The 20,300-nt window shown below is 36.9% G+C and overlaps 1 protein-coding gene across 1 annotated transcript; it reads left to right on the plus strand.

Annotated features, from left to right (window-relative positions):
- Positions 1-1,549: 1,549 nt before the first annotated feature.
- LOC103705303 (cyclin-like protein) lies at positions 1,550-19,275 on the plus strand. Its single transcript, XM_008788964.4, has 4 exons — positions 1,550-1,734; positions 10,951-11,215; positions 18,225-18,279; positions 18,386-19,275. The coding sequence occupies exons 1-4, from the start codon at positions 1,664-1,666 to the stop codon at positions 18,988-18,990; spliced, it is 996 nt and encodes a 331-aa protein (XP_008787186.1). The 5' UTR covers positions 1,550-1,663; the 3' UTR covers positions 18,991-19,275.
- Positions 19,276-20,300: the final 1,025 nt, after the last annotated feature.

Here is a 20,300-nt window from a genome sequence, read left to right on the forward strand (position 1 = left end):
CATCTCTAAAAAATATAAGTGAGAAACTATCAGGATCCAAGCAGAGATTTCTAATACACCGCATTCCTACGAAATCTTTTTGGCTTCTCTTGCTCTTCTTCCTTCTCAATAAATTGAACCCTTCTTTATGCTGACTCTTTAGTTGATTTATCTTCTATGGATAAGTTTCTCTTTAGATAAAATCATGCAGGCAGTCTTTCTCTTACTTAAAAAGTTTACTTGATATGTGACATATAGCTTTATCCTTATATTTTTACTAATTATACAAAAAGATCATGCCATTAATGAATAATTTTGAGCATATAGAGTGGATTTGGGATTTTTTAAATAATACGACTCACTTGAAATGCTAACCTAATTTATGCCTGAGCTAGTTTAACAGTGACTAAATCCTCGCTAAATCGAAACCCAAGCTAATTCTTAGATATATAAGTTCTAGATTAAAATTTAGAACTGATTAAAATTTAGAGTTGACTGCCTAAAAAGATGTTGATTTAAGATCAATAATTACCCAAACTTTAGCCAATATGATAGAACCCTTGACATAAACCTGATTTTGATGAAATTACCATAGCAACCATAAATTTTAATTAGACAAAATGCCAACTTTACCATTTGTGGTTCCTGAAAAATTTTGCAGCAGGTGTGATGCTAAGAAACTATGACATATAAATGTGGAACTTGTCCTTGTAGTAAAGATTAGGGATATTTGTAACTTTTCTTGTCATAACATAGGGATGGGTATCAATTGGGTTTATTTGGGGTTTGATTAGGTCATGTTGGATGGGTCAAAAACTCCTTCAAATTGAACCCACCAACAAAGTCAACACTTTATTATCAATTACATATCTTACCATACAAAATGAAAATGATCAAAAATAGGAGATATAGAGTTGCATATCCAAATAAAGTGAGAGTAGGAAAAAAATTTAAGTGGATTAGTATATATGATAAATCCTAATAAAAGTGGATTAATTTCCCAACTTTTGAATTCCCATAGTAACCTTAATTATATTTTTTTTAGAAATTCAAAAAACAATAAATTGTAAAAAAAGATCCTAAAATTTCTGGAATTTTAGAAGTCCATGAGAGAAACTTGACACGTATAATAATGGTCCTGCATCTTCCAAAAATAAAAATTTGTAACATTTATTAATCATAGAAAACTTAAACTTATTTAGATTAAAAGCAAAACATATCAAGTAAATCCTAAATAATTTTACAAAAAAGGTATGCTAGAACATGATCCATGCTAAAATTATTTAAAAAATATATTATTTATCCATATTTTTCTAGTATTCATATGTATTTCATGTGTATTATAACTAGTCTTAAAATGTTTTCTTTTCTTGATTCATCATCACTTACCTAAAGATTTAGTAATAAATTTTAGGGATTTATCACTCCATCCCTATTCCTATCACCTTATTGGGCTCCGAGGCCCACTACGTGGGAATGTGGACCCATCTAGGTGGGTTGGCGGGTACCAGTCAAAAAAAAAAAAATCCAAATTTACAAGTCCACACGAGCGTCGGTTAACACACGTGTGACTGAGCAAGGGAAGCAATAGAGGAGAGATGAAGGCGTGAAGCGACGGAGCCCTAGCTTCTGTTGTTTAGCTACTGGGGAGTAGAGCCGGAAGAGGAGCGCGTCGGAGGCGGTCATGTCGTCTCGACGGGAGGGCCGCGATTCCCACGCCAAACGCCCCCATTCCCGGTCCGAACGAGAATCCAGGTGCCGCCACCCCCCCAACTCCTCTCTCTCTCTCTCTCTCATTTTTTTTTTGTTCCTCTTTCGAATCGGTAGGGCAAGGAAGAAAGAGAGCCTTTGGAGGCACTGAAATTTAATCAACCCATCTCGTTTTCGACCACCAAATCCGATCCCTTGCGGTGTTAATTGGTTGTTCCTGTATTAATAGGGCGCGTAAACCGATAGATTTAAGCGGTTCCTGAAATGTGTCGTGAAGTCGAATTCATCTCCGTGTTTGCTTGATCCTTTCTTTACCTTTGTCTTTGTGAAGAGAGATTCTTTTGTTGGTTTTGGCGCAACAGAAGCCAATTCACGTTTAGATTTCGGCCTTGTGGTTTAATATTTCAACTAGGTTGATCAGCTTTTCAAGTTTTTGGCTAGGATCAGCTAACTGTGCCATCCTTCTTTTTCTCCTGAGATTCTCTAGATTTTTTGATACATGATTGTATCCATGGGTTCATGATGCTTTAGAAATTGAAAGAGAGAATTATTACTCACTTGAATTCTAAATAATAATGTGGTGATGATTAACTTTATCTTGTGAGAAAATATTGATTTCGCTGATATTTAGAAATGGTTCAGATTTTGAACGGCATAATTGTGAAATTGGGTGTCAAAAAGTTTTCACCTTGTCATAGAGTTATTTGATTCATGTTGTTCAGACCACATTATTTTCATCTGCTTACGTGATTGGTCAGTTTATTTTGATGGACTATTGCAGTTGCAACAAAAAAAAGAAAAAAAAAAGTCAAGGCAAACCAGAATTGGCTCTGAAACCGAAATTTTATCTTGGGTTCAAGGGGAAAGACATTGTCCATGTTGTTCCAAAAAGACAAATATGATCACGTCGATGAGAATGCTGGAAAAAATAATATCTAATAGAAAATGAGCTAGTATAAGATAATAGCTTGGTTTCATGAATTTTTGTTGGGTGAATTTGATGGTTCCCTTATAATCCTCCTCTTTGTTACTTTATGCTTTTAGTGCATCATTTGAGGTCACAAACTTAAAGCTTTGGACGATTGAAGCACTTTGATATATCAATACATTGACATCCACATGCTGCTTGATCTAATGATTAATAACTATTGTTATGTCTAGTAGTTGCTAAGACTATCAGCAATAAGGACCCTCGAGCAACGATGCCTTCTATCTATTGATTTGTGGGTTGTGAATGCGATCTGAGCGAAATGCATATCTGACACGATGAATTATTTTCATTTTTCAAAGATAGACCCATGACTAATGCGTGCTTGGACACTCTGAACAATGAAAGAGTATTTTTTTTTCTCTGTTGTTATTAGTGATGTATGCGTGTTTCAATCCATGCAATATTTTGAGGTTAGGGTTTAAGGTTACATAGAATTATAAAGTTGAGAATGCACTTGAAATAGTTGAAAAAGACCAGTAGAGGACAATTTTCTAAACTTTTTGGATTTCCATATTTTGCTACTTCCCAAAGACAAAACGTGGTGGAAACTCATTCTTTTGATGTGCTAACTGTTTGTTAAACATCTAGAAATTTCTTCTTGAAGGCAAAACTCACTGGAAACTCAGTCGGTGCTTGTTTATTTCATCAGTCAATCAATATTGAAAAGCTGATTTCTTTCCTTGGGACTTTAGAATTTTGAATACATGGTTAGCACACAAGTTTCAGTCATATCAGAAGTTTTGCTTTAGTGCAAGCTGAAAAATATATACTAATCTTTCTTGTGGTAAAATGCATCAATAGATCAGAGGAGTTCTTATTTTGCATGGAAAGATTTTAAAGGGATAGGGGATGATATAGGCTTCTTTATGACCACCGTACGGGTGAGTTTGTTTTTAAAGTAATTGAGTTTCCTTGGAGTTGTTGCTTGTCTTTGTATCTAGGGAAGCTACATCTACACATATATGGTGATTGCCCGCTGTTCCCAAGAATGTATGGTGATTCTACAAATGCTTCTAATTTTATTGTTTATGATAATATCTTCTGCTGGATTAATGGCACTATATCTCCTATTGTTTTCTTTCTTTTCTTCTTATTTATAGTGATCTGTTATTTTTTGCAACCATTTTTATGGAGGATCCCCATTGTGAGCCCACTGGTTTAGCTAGTTGTTGATTAAATACGGAATCTTGCTAGGAGCAATAACAAGCTCTTCACAGAAGCTAAATAATTTTTTGAAAGAAAAACTTTTATAAAAGAGTTCGTAAACAAATTATCTCTTATAAGCTTAAGATTTTTCTTCAAATATTCATTCTTATAGAGAACAACTCACTCAATAGGTTTATTTGTTCGCTATAGGTTTTTCTTGGAGCACATCATGACCATCTCAACTATTGAGATTTTAATAGTCTTTTGGCTTTCATCATTGCAAGCAATGTCTGTTGTGCCGATATCAGGCCCCGTACCGGTTGTCTGACGGCACAGGTCAATACGGCCCAGTACCGACACAGTAGAGGCGGGAGAGAGGGAGAATGAGAGAGAAAGAGAGAGAGGGAGAGGGAGGGAGAGGGAGAGGAAGAGAGAGGCCGGCTGGCGATCCGCGTCTCCCTGGCCTCCGCCTCCTTCGCGCGGAGGCTCCCCGGTCTCGGCCGGCCTCTCTTCCTTCCTCTCCCTCTCCCTCTCCCTCCCTCCCCCACTCTCTCTCTCTTTTCTTTTTTTTCCTTCTCCTTCTCTCCATTCGGCGACGGCGTCTTGGTTTTGTTGCCGAAACCGTCCCGTTACCGCTCGGGACGCCCGGAACCGGATGGTTCGGGATAGTTCCGCCGATCATGATTGCAAGTTTCCTTTTTATGAACATATTTCACTATCAGTACTTGTATATTTGATAGAGATATGCATATTGCCAATGAAGATCAAAACTTCTTCGATACAAATAACTATAACACAATGATTTCGCTTTCTAGAGAGTGTGCGCTAGGTTTATCAACCGGCCAAGCTAAGCTTGGTTTGACACTGCTTGTCTCCAGCTTAGAATCACAAGGATGCTTGGCTCTAGATCAACTTGATTTTTCTGGTTTCCATCTTTCTTAGCTCAAGGCAGGGCTTATTTAAATCTTTGGTCTTTTCTAGGCTCAAGCTGGGTATGACTGCAGCTCGTAAGATATTTAGACATGCTTAAGCCAATTCTATTTTAGAGAAATAGTAACACTGATGACCAAACATCATCAATGATAATTAAAGTAATCAATAAAATTAGGCACGTGCAACATGCATGATTCTTCAGCTAAGAATATTCGCAGCTATGTGTGGCTACATCACAATCATCACCAGAGTTGAAGGTTTTTATGTCATAATATTAAAGGTATAGCTGAATGCATCTGAAAACAAATTTCAAGTTCTAAATTATACAAGTAAAGGTGCTCTCTAGTCACTGTTACTATGTTAGCAACATGTTTATGTGCACACGTTGTATGTTAGTCTACCCTAGCATCTTGACATAATTTAAACTTTGTCCATGAGGACCCTCAAAGTGCTATAAATTTTATTGTTGGTTTGTAGGTTGTGATGCAATCTGAGCCAAACACATATATGACATCATGTATGCTTATTCAGATTTCCAAGATAGACACATGACAAAAGCATTCTTGTTTAATGCTGTATGCTCTTATGGATCGATGTGTTATTTCAAGGCTAGGTTTAAATTTGCATTGAATTATAAACTGGAGGATGAGCTTGAAACAGTATACAAGACTGGTGCAGGACAGTTTTCGGCACCTTTGGATTTCTTTAGGAGTTATATTTTGGGTAACCTCCATCCACAAATTTATCTTGATTTGCTTCATATACAGGACCATCTGTTGCCAAGAAGATAAGGTGATTTTAAATATGATTTTAATTCTATTAATTATGATAATATCTTCTACTGGATTAGTGGCACTGATTTTTCCTATTCTTTTCTTCCTATTTGTAATGATCAGTTATTTTTGGCAACCTTTTTCATGTAGGACCTGCTGACCTAGCTAGCTGTTGATCAAATATTGAATCTTGCTAGGAGCAATAACGAGCTCTCTAAAGAAGCTGAATAATTTTTTGAATGAACATATTTCATAAAAGAGTCTGTAAAAGAAATTATCTCTTATAAGATTAAGATTTTTCTTCAAAATATTTGTTCTTATAGAGAAAAGCTCGCTTGATAGCTTTATTTATTCACTAGGGGTTTTTCTTGGAGCACACTGCAACCATCTTGACTATTGAGATTTTCAGTTTTGGTTTGCATCATTCAAAGTTTCCTTTTGGTGAACTTATTTCACTAACAGTACTTGAACATTCTATAGAGATAAGTCCTTTCATTTTTTTCATCCAGAAGTGCAAATTGCCAGCGAAGATTTAAAATTCTTTGACATTTGCTAGAGATAATTGCCAACATGATGTTTTTCTTTCTAAAAAGTATGAGTTAGGTGCGTGGCTCTAGATTAACTTGAGCTAGTCTCTTTTCTAGTTTGTTAGGTTACAGCATGGCTTATTTGGATGTTCATTCTTTTCTAGGATCAAGCTGGGTATTGTGCAGCTCATAAGATATTTATAAATGCTGAAGCCAATTCCGTTTTAGATAAATTGTAACACTCTTGACCAAGCATCATTAGGAAAAATTAAAGTAATTAATAAATTACACATGTGCAGTGCACATAATTGTTCAGCTAAGAATATCCGTTGCTATTTGTGGCTTCACTACAGCATATGAAGTTTCATGTCACAATATTGAGGTATAGCTGTATGCATCTTGAAAAATCCAAGTTCTAAATCATACAAATACAGGTGCTTTTTAGTAACCGTTATTTATTGGTGATTATGTGTATATTATTGCTTATTAGTCTATCCTGGCATCTTATTATAAAGTAAACTTAGTCCAGCCTAGCTTAGCTTAGGTTCTATTGCATTTAAGTCACCAGAAGTTGGTGCAAGTTTGGGTGTGGGGAAGCAGCAAGGTTTAAAAGTTAGGGGGTGGAAGTGTCTAGGAAGCATCCGTGCAAATTTATATGTTTAAAAATTATTATATATAACTTATTACAATTTTAGCTTTTTCCCTATGTTTAGAATGGCCAGCTTGTAAAAATTTGTCGTTTAATAACCATTAAAATACGAAGGTAAATTTGCAAAAAGGCATTTTTTTAATAAATAAAAGAAATCCTATTAATCAAATCAGCTATGTATATTTTATTCTTGATATTTTGTCTGCTGCTGCAGTCAAATAAAAAAAAGGCTGTGCATATTTCTATAACATAACATCAATCCTTTTTTCTTCCCTAGTGCACCTAATCTCATTAAATAAATCAGCATGCTACCATCACCATCAAACCTTCTCTCATTGCATCATTTCCTTTTTCCAAAGAAAGAAGAAATATCCATGCTTGCCGACCTAACCCCACTCGCCAATCTTGGAGAAAACATGGCTTGTGGGGTTGACCCCTCCCCTTCCCACTCTCTTCCCTTTCCCTCCCTCCCTCCCTCCCTCTCTCTCTCTCTCTCTCTAAAACCTAATAGCTTCAAGCCTCCGAAAGTGTCCCACTTTAGGATCCCATTGCAGCAGCCATGGTCGACATCATTGAAACCCCTATCCACATCGCTTACTGATACTGATCTTTGTAGCAGTTTTATCCTAGAATATTACAGTACTGGTGCAATCAGTAAGTATCGAGATTATCTGAATCAATAAAAATGAAAAACAATTGGTAAGCCATCGGTACAAACTTTTAGTACTGTCTAGTACGGTTGATATGCAGTGGCCAATCAGTTTTGGCATCCCCGAGTGTGATATCTTTTTTCCATTTAAATTGTATGGTACCAATGGTATCATCCCATCCCAATCGTATTTCATTCCTTGTCGCCGGCCTCTGCTATCTGTCCACCCATGTTATCCTTTTGCATATCTTAGATGAATATATCCCTTACGCTATTGCTTTAATTGCCTGTTGATCAAATCCCCAGTCTCTCTCACCCACCTTGCTAAGTGGACATGATTTGGGTAGTTCTTCAGACTAGCAATGTGGGATGGTCAGATTTGCATGTCCTAGCTAAATATGATTCGGAAGTGTGGAATTGCAGTTTGGAGTTGGGTGCAATAGGGTTATTAGGTGGCTGTGTCTTCTACGGCCTAACAGACTCATGCATGTCTCATAAGCCTGATATGTTTGCTTAAGTTTTAATTGTTGTTGGAGATATTGCATTTGTGATGCTATCATCAGCTTAAATGTTCGAAAGTCTATCTATATAGGTGTAGTAACTAGTAATGTTGTTGTCCCAATATTCATCTCTGGCACTGTGATTTGAGAAGACTTGATCGTATCAGAACCTAACTGTTTGGATGTGATAATTAGATGTCCATACATGGATTTTCTATGGAACTGTATAACATGCCCCTCCATATTCTAATTTTCATATGGTGTGACCTGATTGATTGAAAGGTGCAGTGGAATTTTTCAGACGAATTGATGCTGGATCTGATCCACAATAGAAGAATGGTTGAGAGAGAAGAATGTTGAAGAAAGAATAAAGAACAAAGATTTAATGCCCTGGGGATATGGTTTAGTGAGTGATGGGGAAATCACTCTAGAGAGATGGTTTTAGATACACTAAGACACAAGATATTATTTAATATGTTCAATTTATTTATTTATTATTATTATTTTTGCATATAACCTCTCCCTTTGTAGATTAATTGTATGTAAAGACTCTTTTACATAATTTTGCATATCAAGACCTTCCTTATCCCAGATTTTGCACAATAAGACGTCGCTTTAACTTTCCATAATCTGTAATGGTATATTTACTGCAAGCCTGTTGGAGCTTCTAACTATTCTGCCATGCTATTTGTCAACACTGGTCTTCAAATTGAAATCTAGCATTGGTGATAATGAGATGCTCGAATCCAACAATGCTAATGTCAGAAATCATGACTAGTTACTAGCTATAAGCTCCAAAGGGATGAGAAAAGAGTGGCATGGGAAGAAACACAATAAATATTGTATTATAGCCGATGGAAAGTGAATGTGGGGTCCTACTTAGGAATTTCTGGTATGAACGATATGTTGAAAAGAGGGGTCTTTATTTGCAATTTATCTATAAAGAGAGGGGGGGGGGGGGGGGGCTTATATGCAAAACAAATCTTTAAGTTTGCATTTTGGTGGCTAAAATCTAATCACCTACATAACATGCCTAAAACATGCCTGATGTTACTCAATCACATATGAGGTTTGCACTGTATGTCATCGGCATTTGAAGACATTGAGAGCAACCCTAAAAATGATTTATAAACAACTTTGTTATTCAATTTCCCTAGGTGCTTCAATTTAGACCTTGAGAAACCTTTTTAGACTCTTTTAGGAAATTTTGGAATTAGACCAAATAATAGTATAGTCCAGAAATGTGACAGAATAAGTAAAAATTCCTAAACGATTCCCAATGACAGATCTTGCAGGTATTGCAAATTTATTCATAATCAGTGTAAAGGGAGAGATACCTAAGTTTTCATAGTTGTCTATATGGGTCAGCTTGTCATATGCAGTAGTGATAGATATCTCCGATGGTATTGATGCTCTTGTGAATGCTGATTTTTTTGCTTAATAATTTTTTGTAGCCATAAATTGGTTTTCTATATTTGAAATTTTCCTGTACTTCGATATGTTAAGGTTCTTGACTTTTATAACCTCGTGTTTGGTTTCTGTATGTGCGTGAATGTGCATACATATTTTGTTATATAGATATATAAATTTCATACCACTCTCCCTCAGGTTGATCTGACTGATTTTTGTGATATATTTTTCAAATTTTATTGCTTTATGGCCATGTAATTTCATTTGTTTTAAGGGGTCATATATTTCATTCTTTTAATTCTGCAGCTTAGTTATGTTTTATGTTATTAAATGATAGAAGATACCTCATTATGGGCAATGTATGCCTACAGTACAATATTCTCATTATAATAATTATGTTGCAACTTGTGACCATTGACACAGCGGACTTCATGGATAAACTTTTTGAATATGAAAGTGTTTGTAAATCAAAAAAAAAATCATGATAGTGATATTCTTGCATATGTATGCATGCAGGCAGGCAGGCATGCATGTACAGTTCACCTTCCTTGCAATATTCTGTTTTGAAATGTTCTTAAGGGGAATGGTATTTTTACTCTTTTTTACTTCTTTTCTCTGTTTATTTTTCATCTGTATTTCTGGTAATCATGCTTGGTTCTTCTTTTCCGTCTTCATTTTTCACTTGTGGTCATTCCTGATGGTCATGCTACTGATTATTAAATAGATCCTGACTTTTGTTTTTCTTTCTCACTTGTCAGTATGCCTATTCTTTAGAGTCTAATCTGCGGTGTGCTGGTTTTAACCATTAAGTGCCGCATTGGATGCTGTGACATGTTTTTTATTGACAGCAGGACACCTTAGTATGACTTGTTTTTGATCTTAATCCCCACTTGACCATTTTTCTCAACTTTGGCACTAGAAAACATGATTGTTGTATCAAACTTCATTTTATCGTGTGCCAGTTATGCACAAGGAAGCAGATTTTCTAACTGTCAGACATTCCTTTTTCACATTGTGGTTGTCATGATTACAAAAAATTGGAATTATAGTATCATACATTGAGTTACTCGAACATGTTCTTATTTGTAGGTAAAAGTGTTGTAGCTTGCCTTAATTTACCTTTTTTTTTCTTTCACTGGTCTGAGGTATCATACTAAATTACTAATCATTAATTTTGTTTTATCCATTCTTTGTATCTGAACTTCTACTCTGTTAGCCTTACTACTGAATATGTTGTTAATTTTTTATTTAAAGATTTTGTTATTCTTTGATTTATGTTAAAGTTTAAATGATCAGAATGCTGCATGGATTAAAATCTTGATACTGTGTAGAGTCTGGATTCTGAGCTGTGCTAGGATTTGATTTGGGCTTCGAAAGATATTGTGTTTAAGCTTAAAAGCACTTTTCGTTCCTAAAATTTTAGGAGTATGCGGGGCCTACTTTATGCTCCCTGTCAAGTTAGAATTAGTTTAAAATCTTGTAAAACTAATGGGCCACAAGAATGGCAATTAGTAGTTTGTAGATTGTAAAATAAAATTCCTTCCCTTTTTAGTAACCCTTAGAGCTTATCTATTTTCTGCTCTTGCCATCTTTTTGCCAGCAGTACAATTTTCAGATCCAACACTTTGGTTTGAAAGTATGCCATATGCATTAATTTGTCTTTAATTGTTATATGGTATGTAGTCCAAAGAAAACAAGAAGAGATGGAAAACCAGCAACAGAGAGAACGAACCGTGATTTGTACGCTGACGGCACAGCTGATCAGGATCAAAAGCAACGTAGGCGTCTGCAAGATGTTTTGCCACTTGAGGCCCCTCCAGCAATTGAAACCAAGTTGCAGCCTGATAATGTAAAAAAAGGTTCAGACAGAAAGTTTGATGAAATCTCTGATGGAACGAAACACTCTTCTGACCCAGCTGAAGTGCCACGTTCTCGATCATATTTTCAGGTGGACATCCATTTCATAACTTATGAAACTGTTTCTTTTTTTAAAAGAAACTGTATCCTCCCCACTATCAATTGCTTCAGCATGTTTCCCAACTAATGCAATTTGGTGTTTCTTGAGTATGAATAATCTAATCTTTGAGTGCTTTTCTATAGTTTAAGCCAAGTGAGGGCAGCTTGAAGTGAGGGTTGTTCAATTCTCAAGTGTGGCTTGTTTCTTAAAGGCTGAGGTTGGTTGTGGAGTAGGCTAGCCTAGAGTAAATGAGTTTACTTACAGCCTATTTCACTCTGGAATGACCAATATTTTGAACCTAGTGACCTAGACCAAACTATTATGGTCGCTTGGTCTTGGTTCCTGGCTCAACCTCAAGTGAACCGAGGTCATACCAGCCCCCATATATAATCTAACTAGTTATTCTCCTTATGAAACTCCTCACTAACCCATCCACCTCCTCCTAGCAATTAAGGGCAGCAATTTATGACCCAAGATGTCAACCTGACTTGTAAACTTCCTGCTTTAAGCAATTTCGGATTTGATATAAATAAGTTTGGATCTTAAATAAGTCAACACGTCTAGACCCATTTATTAAGTGGGTCAGGTTCAGGTTTAGACCTTTGATCTGTTTAATCTATTTTGATTCGTTTAATGATTGGGTTGGATCATAACCTGACCCATTTAACCCGTTTAAGGATTGATTAACCTGCTTTTGTCCTATTTAACCCAACCTGCTTAACTTGTTTAATCTGTTAAAAGCCTACTTAACCTGTTTAATCCGTTTAACCTAACTTGATCTATTTAATAAACGGGTTATGTGAGTCGAGTCAGGTTACATGTTTAATAAACAGGTCGGATTCAGATTTGAATTTTTTAACTTATTTAATAAACAGGTCGGGTTCGGGTTGACAAATTGTTTACCCAATTTAGCTCCCTTCTCTAGATGCTCTTCCTCTCGTTCTCTTTTTTGACTGCGCCACCTCCATTTCCTCTATTTTGGCTTTGCCATCTTTATTCTTTATAGATATGTTAGTGCTTCCCTCATTCCAATTGAATTGGATCACATCGCCTTAGATTTTGTCGTGACACCTCTATTGGCCAAGGGAATAGGTTAAAGATCGAGAAAGAAAGGAGTGAGAAGGGAAGAAGTCCGATCATGTTCCCTTTTTTTTGTTTTGGACAGGTTGAGATGTTTTTACTCGGATGTTTCAAACAATTCAACTGTCTGATTCACAAAGTCAAACGGGCTTTGTTAGGTGTGATGGATGGCCCGGTCAACCCATTTAGGTCTTAGAACATTTGAATAAACTACATTTTGTATCGTGGAGTAGATCACTCCAATTCAAGTGGAAAAATAGCTCTACTTTTTAAAATACCTATTTTGCTCTTAGAATAAATAGCCTGCTTTTCTAGTATTTGGCAAGTTAGAGTAAAGGGGCCTTATTCCACCAGCTAAATGCATCCTCGAGATTCAATTCTAATGTTCCAACATAATTTTCTGTGCCAGTGTAATCTTTTTAGATCGCACAAATTATAGAGTTTGAAACTTGAATTTCGTTTGAAGACATACAAGATCGTGAGAAAGTGAAAAGTAAACCATAACTAAAATTTTAAAAAAAGCAGTCTTGATTGATTGATATATCCAAGGCCATCAATCAAATATGCCTGCAAATATCACCACTTTGCAAAGTTGTAGTGTATCACGTAACATTTTACTAACTACCCACAACATTTTTCTCTTAGTAATAAGTAGGTTCTTCTTGATTTCTGATTAATTTAACAATAAGAAAAATGGAGTTATTTAACAATATTTTGAATGATTAAAAGGAAAGAATGCATTGCATATAATCCTAATCAGTTTGGACCTAGCAAAAGTGATTGACACACGCAAACTGCACATGTTGACTCTTTCAATATAATTAAACATTAAGATGCATTCAAGGTTTGCTGTACCGGTTGATACCGTACTGTATCAGACGTACCGTACTGACACTCGGTGCGCCTCACCGCCTCGTACTGTATCACATATCAATATTGTAGTAGAATACTATCGGTACGGGGTCCGGTACATATTATAATTGTTGAACAGTCGTGGTATCTCATATGAGTGTGAACTACAATATTTTTTTTGTCAATTTTCACCTCAATATATGTTAGCTTTACTTATTAAAGAATTTATTTTAACACTATTCTTGGTAATTGGGCCACTATGTAACTGCACTTAGACTTATCGGTTGTATTTGGAAATTGCTTGAGTGGCTAGAAATTTGGTGTGCCATCGTTAACCATCTTAAATATGCCACTCATTTGTTCATAGATAGTTGAGGTTGCATGCTTCATGGGGAATGCCATTGTTAACCATCTTAAATATGTTACCCCTCATTTGTTTTTAGATGGTTGAGGTTGCATGCTTCATGGCGGTTCACTTTGTGCTATGTTGTCATTTATTTGGGACTAGTTTGGTTCGCAGAAAAAGAAGTGGGGAAAGTGTGGTCAACGGAAAAATGAAGAAAGACCTCTTGTTTGGTTGGAATTTTCAAAGGAGAGAGATGAGTAAGTAGCATTCCCATGGAAATAAGATTTTCATGTTTCATAGAAAAGAAAAACCCATGGAGACATGGGAAAGCTACCTTCCCATTGGTTGGGAATTGGTATCGTTTTTTTTCCAAAATTACCGTTAAGCCATCAAAATCCATGGATAAAGTCTTTCCCTTTATTAAGGGTATAATAAGTATTTCACACAACTTTTTCAGAAAAGTATATGCTCAACCAAATATAAGCCACTCTGGAATGCGCCACTTTTCCATGGTCAATCAAACATGGCAAAACTATTTTCCCAACATCATATTCCTAGGAAAAATATTTGAGAAAAAATTCTTCCTACGGATCAAACCAGTCCTTGAAGTATCAGTTTGTTCTCTTAGAATTACATTATTTTTCGTCATTGAAAGTGGGATGTGACCCATTGTTGACTCATTGTGCAGGTTACTTAACGTCACCAAGTGTTTATTCTTCATACTTTGCAACTATGCTTCTTTGGTCCACAATTTTTGACCATTTTTTTATGATCAGTGGGCATATGTTGCAACATGATGATATTAATAGTTGGCTCCCCATCATATGTATATTTTATTGATGGAAAAAACTTTAAATTCAACTATACTTATTGTCAACAGGGAACCATTTTCACAATAGCTTTCAGTTTTTTATTCTCTATCTGATCCAAGATTGTAGGACATGAATAGTTGAGGTGAGAATTAAAAGGCCCACATAACATTTTTAAATATGTTAACTATGCATTGTAGCTGTAAAAAGCACATTAGATTCTGAAAAAAATAAGTGCATATGGTGGAAAAAATCAAGAAAGGAACTTGATGAGTAAGATGCTGTAGTAGAGTTAGATCACATTGGTACATCCAAGTGTTATTTGGATAATCTGTCCATGAATAAAATACACCTTTCTGAATCTTATGGAATGGACATTCAGACTATTAGAAACTGTTGATGCTAAAAAAAAGAAATCTTATTCATAAACTAATAGAAAGTGCAAAAATGAAAAAAGTGAACTTCTTAAGCATGCTAAAAACATCAATATGGTAGATAAGAATACAATGAATTAAGATGTTAGTTTCTTTTCTTTCAATTTAAGGCCTATATCTTTTCATCAGATTTTTTGGATTTTGTTTATCTTGTATTGAATAAAAATGACTTTTGAAACCCTAATTTCGTGCTTCTGTTGAGTCTTATTTTTTGAAACCTGATAGAATTTGGTTAATTCCCGTCTCCATACAATATATAACATAACATCAATATATACAGTTTCTTCAGATTCAAACACAATTTTAAGCCATCATGTCAGAACCTACATATACGCTCTGCAATATGCAACCCATGTACAAACTCATTCAGAGAATAAAAAAGCACATATTAAATAGCACATGAAGCATGCATATGGCGAAACCCATCTAGACAGCTAATGCAGAGTGATACTCGAATTACTTTCTCCTGAGATCTTGATATTAATTTTTGGTCTAGTCTCTTAGATCTATCTTTCCTGAGATTTTAGACAGAAGTCAACAAAGAAAAATGCCTACATCACTTAAGAGGCAAATTCTCAGTCGGCAGGTTTGACCTTAAAGAAAGATACGGGAGGGGAAAAAGGGTTTAGAGAGAAAGAAGATTGAATTTGCTTTTCAAGAAATGCTAAGTTACACCACTTTATCTCCAATTTTAGAGCTCAAATTTGACATAATATTAAAATACTGTGATTAGATAGTTCCAAATAGAAGTAGGATGCCTCAGGGGGCCATGGTTCACCAGTTTGATTTTTCTTTTTTGCCCTCCTTTTATCTTTTACCTTTTCCATGCCTCTTCGGATATGCTCCTTGCATTCCTTCTTTCCTTCCCTCTGTTTCCTCCCCTTCTTGTATGTTCTTTGTATCTGAATCCCTCATCTGCAAACCTCCTTGGCTGCAGTATGACGGGCATGTGGCTTCTAATGCTGAAAAGTGAGACAGACAACAGGCAGGCTTCATATACCATCTGGCCTTATATAGCTAATGCGTATAGGCTCTATCCCTTAATCTAAAACATGGATTGAACCTAGTAAAAGCAATTGCTGTGAGATGGTAAATCTCAGTTGCAATCACTGGATGAAAACAGCTTAAATCTTCCGGTTAAGTCCATCAAACATAAACTAAATCATGGAAGAACATTCTTAGCTCTCAAAAACACCTCTAATAGCGGGTTCAATTTCAAATAAAGGAACATACCAAACCTAGGTTTGAACTTGAGTGCCCATTATCAAACTTCTATTATCCCAATTATGGAAGGTGATACTACCCTGACCCGCTCGGTTGGGTTGTACTGAATCATACTGGAGGTGGACCGGCATGGTTCCATCTCTTGGTTCAAGAAGTCCAGCAAGGAAGGGGTAGAGGGAGAAGGAGAGGAAGAGAGAGAGAAAGAGAGAGAGGAGGGAGGAAGAGAGAGAGGAAGGGGGAAGGGGGGGAGGCCAAGAGAGGGAGAGAGGGCTTTCAAGCTTCTTGCAGGCTTCATTTAAAAAGAAATTCAAAAAGAGGGGGTAGAGCCCATGTTTCGTTTCAAAATAGGGGCTCCGCTCCTGTTTTCGTATAGCTGGAGGAGATGGGGGCTCAAGAATCCTCTCTCTCTCTCTCTCTCTCTCTCTCGTTTCTTCTTCCTTCTCCCTCCCCCCTCCCTCTCCCTCTCCTTCTCCCTCTCTCCCTCCCTTCCTTCTTCCCTCTCCCTCCTTTCCCTCTCTCTCTTCTTCTTTCCTTCTTCCTCTCCCCCTCGTCGGCTCAGGCTGTCGGTACAGGCTTTGAATGGAACGGCACGATACCATACCGCCGGGTAACTGGTATGGGTTCCACTATCGGTACAATGTACCTTGGTCCCAAGTGCATTATCTTTAGTTTGGACTACATCATCAACACGAGAACATGTTGTAGGCTCGCTATAACCATGGTCTACAAACTTGGTTTTCGGTTATGGTAAAATGTATTGGAAAGATCTTCCTCATCAAATCCAGTGTGTTTTCATGAGCATGAGTCAATGCACACTAAATAACATTTGAGGCTGTAAATGAAGAAGCTCTAACAAAAATGCAGAAGATTAGCATCCTGCAAACAATGCTCTTGGCAATCAACATTGTTTCCACTATTGCTGCCTTCATTACTAGTCAATTTCATCCCAGTGTCCAAGCAAACTAATAATTTATGTTCTCTGCAACATTGTCTGCCAATTCTCTTTTTGACCAAGCAATGGTGTCTTTACCTTTACATTCTAAATGATTGCTTTCTTTTCTTATCACTCTTATCTCCTGAGTATCAGCTTTCACTAGTTTTATGGTGATAAGGAAGTTCCATATCTTTTGGTGCACACCTTCATTGCGGATTCTTGAAGTTTCCAATAGAGTCCTTTCTTGCAAACTCCAAATTTATTTAAGAGGGAAAAGTAGGGGGTCTTTAAACGATTCAAGATTTATCCATTTCATTTAACAAACATGCTCTTACCTTTTGAAGTTATTCAATAATCAGGAATGCTCCAAAATATCCTCTGACAGTAAGAAACTTTCGTATTTATGTTCTCTTGTAAGAGAATGGAGAGCGCCGCCATAGTGAGTCATTATCATTTTACAACTTGATGATGGTATGAAGGTTCTGTCATGTACTTAGTTTTGCTAGTTAATGATTATATTCTCATGGAAAATCTAGGTTTTAATAACAGTAATTCATGTTTATAATTTGTGATTTCAAGGAATTACTCATTGTGGGGAGGGGGAATCAATAATCTTGTTTGCCTACATCAATAGAAGAGAATATACAATATGGAGACTGTAATTTTCTTACAGCAAAGGACTAATACAAATAGCGAGGCGTTTTGAGAATACATTGATTGTTAGCCACCATTTAGAATTGAACCCTCGAGAACCCTCATTTGAACATAAGTATCCTCGAGATCCACTATAGAGGAATCATAAAAATTGCCACCAAATCCCCTAGATATGGATGACCTGACCAAGGTACGCCATCTCGGTACCAAGCTCAGTACCGGTACCATCTTGTGATTGTGTCGGTACACTCGGTACCGAGGCCTGTCCGGTGTACTGAGTATCGGTGTGCCTTCCATACTGTGTATCGATACCGAACCGGTATGGTACGATACGCCTTGTACTGTCCGGTTTGGCATGATATGGCGTACCATGGATCTGACTCTGATACTTCATTTCATGTTTTTTGGTTGTCATGTATAAAGTTCTTGGCTCTTAGTAGATGACTTTTATAATATTCATCTTGTTTATATGCATTGTTGTTATGTGCTAATATTTTGTTGCAGAATAAATAATCTGGGTGCTGGGCTAACTAATACCATTATTTTGTTACTATTGTCATTTGTTACCTGCAAACCATATTTTTCTCCTGATGTAGTGGGGATTCTTGTTTGCACCCATGCTTTCAAGTGCCTCATTGTATATAACAATTTTAGGCTACCTATGCAGCATGATGAACGTGGCAGTGCTGGGCAAGGTGGTCGAAGTTACCGCAAATCAAATGGTGATTAACCATTGTATTGAACAGTGTTTTTGTTTGAATTCCTTATTTCTTTATGCTCATGTATCTCTTTCTTAATTTGTTTAGTGATGTGTATGATTTTTCACAGATCATGGATGGCGGAGTGATCCGAAGGAGCAATCTGGTGACAGGGTTAAAGACAAGGCCGAACCATATGATTTGCAGAAAAAAGATGAGAGGACCCGAGCACGTGCAATTGAAAATAATGAATGGAAACATGATGGATTCTTTGAACTGGAGGCTGAGAAACCACCTGCTCGGAAAAGACCGGCATTCAGGGAACAGAAGATGCCGGCGGAATCAGAATCTGCAGCAGCTGAAGCAGCGCTAGAATCAAGGTTACCTCGTCGTGATCAACCTGTTTCAGGTTCTTCAAGGAGGGAAGAAAGGGGTGGTAATTATTCTCGTGGACTGGATAAGCCTGAAAGACCATTCAACAGAGATGATGAGAGAAATGATAGGAGGGGAGATGTGCATAGAGCTGGCTATCAATCTAGGGATAGGTTTGGTGGCAGGGGCATGAGGGGGAGGGAAAGGTTTAGTGGAAGGTATGGCGAGGGAAGCACCTACCGCCAAGGTGGTTTTCAAGTAGAAAAATGGAAGCATGATTTGTTTGACGAAGCAAATAGGAGCCCAACTCCAAAGAACGAGGAAGAGCAGATTGCGAAGGTTGAAGCACTGTTAGCATTGTAGTGCTTGTTTGTGTTAGGTTGATGGATTGATGGTGTGCCTAATGTTCCTTGTAGAAGTTGACAAGCTAAACTGGGTGCCTGGCCTACTCGATGTTGCCTGTTCATTCTCTCAAGTAATGTGATAATGATCTTAAGTTTAATGCTTCTAGCCTCTCCAAAAGAAAAATCATCTTCATTTTTCTTGAAACAGTTTCTAAAGAGGCCACTTCTGTTACTAGAAGAGTTGATTGTTTTGAACTGTTGATGTTTTGTTGATTTTGCTTATCATGTGATTCTTGGCTCCAAATTTTTCTTCTTTCTACTTTTGCCATTTCCTTTGATTTGATGAACACCCTAATGTTGCAGAAGGCATTGACCTATGTGAAACACTGTTGGGTAGTTATTAATCCCTTGTAGTTGTCTTAAATTTGTGATTCTTTCACAAATTTCAAAAGGCAAGCGTTTTTGTGAAGCTTATGGAAGGCAGGGCATTGTTGCCATTCTTCAGCCAATTAGCCATTCAGAGATTGGGCTGGTGATGGAAGCTTGCTGCCTGGTATCTGCGCCGCTTGCTGCCCTTCTCGTGGTACTGCCTACTGAATGCTGTTTTGAAGTTTTGTTGGAACAACTAATGGTGCTCTCGTGGAAAATTCTTTGGGTCCCCTGTATTGCACCTATTGCCAGAAGTCACACCAATCCTCACTTCTGATATGGCAGGAGAAACTCTTTGTTGACTAAGGATTTCCCCTAGCATCAATCATGGAATTCTTGTCATAAATATACCACTTAAATCTCCTTCCTTTTCCGTCCTTGGACTCAGGAGTAACCATTGTGTTTCCCAGCATCCAGAACTTCTTGTATGACTAAACTGTGTGCAGCTTCCAAAGCTTTTATGCCGTATGATTGGTCTTCTTAGGCATCAATTCCTTTTGAGTTCTTGTTCTTGTGTGACAGTTTCAGAGCGTTTGCCTTCAAATGGGGTTCTAATCCTCTACATATTTATATTGGGTCAAAATTTCGACTTAAACCTTCTTTTATATATATATATATATTTTTTTTTTTTGTGTGTGTGTGTGGGGGGGGGGGGGGGGGGGGAGATCCACTGTGAGCATCAATCTTTGGACAGAAAAGGCAAGGAAATTCTTTGGCCTGGTGTGATTACACAAACAAATTTTACACACAATGGTGCTTCCCATGAATTACTCCCTATCTTCAAAAAGTTGATGTATTTTGATTATCTTTAATATAATGGCCTTGCATGCCCAATCAAGGAGTTGTTATACAAGGTCCGGCTTTAAAAGCTGGTCATAACCAGAAAAGGGCCTTTTCTTC

Source organism: Phoenix dactylifera, chromosome 7 (genome assembly GCF_051530095.1).
Source record: "Phoenix dactylifera cultivar Ajwa chromosome 7, Ajwa_hap1_PhDact_Kaust_v1.1, whole genome shotgun sequence".
NCBI lineage: Eukaryota > Viridiplantae > Streptophyta > Magnoliopsida > Arecales > Arecaceae > Phoenix > Phoenix dactylifera.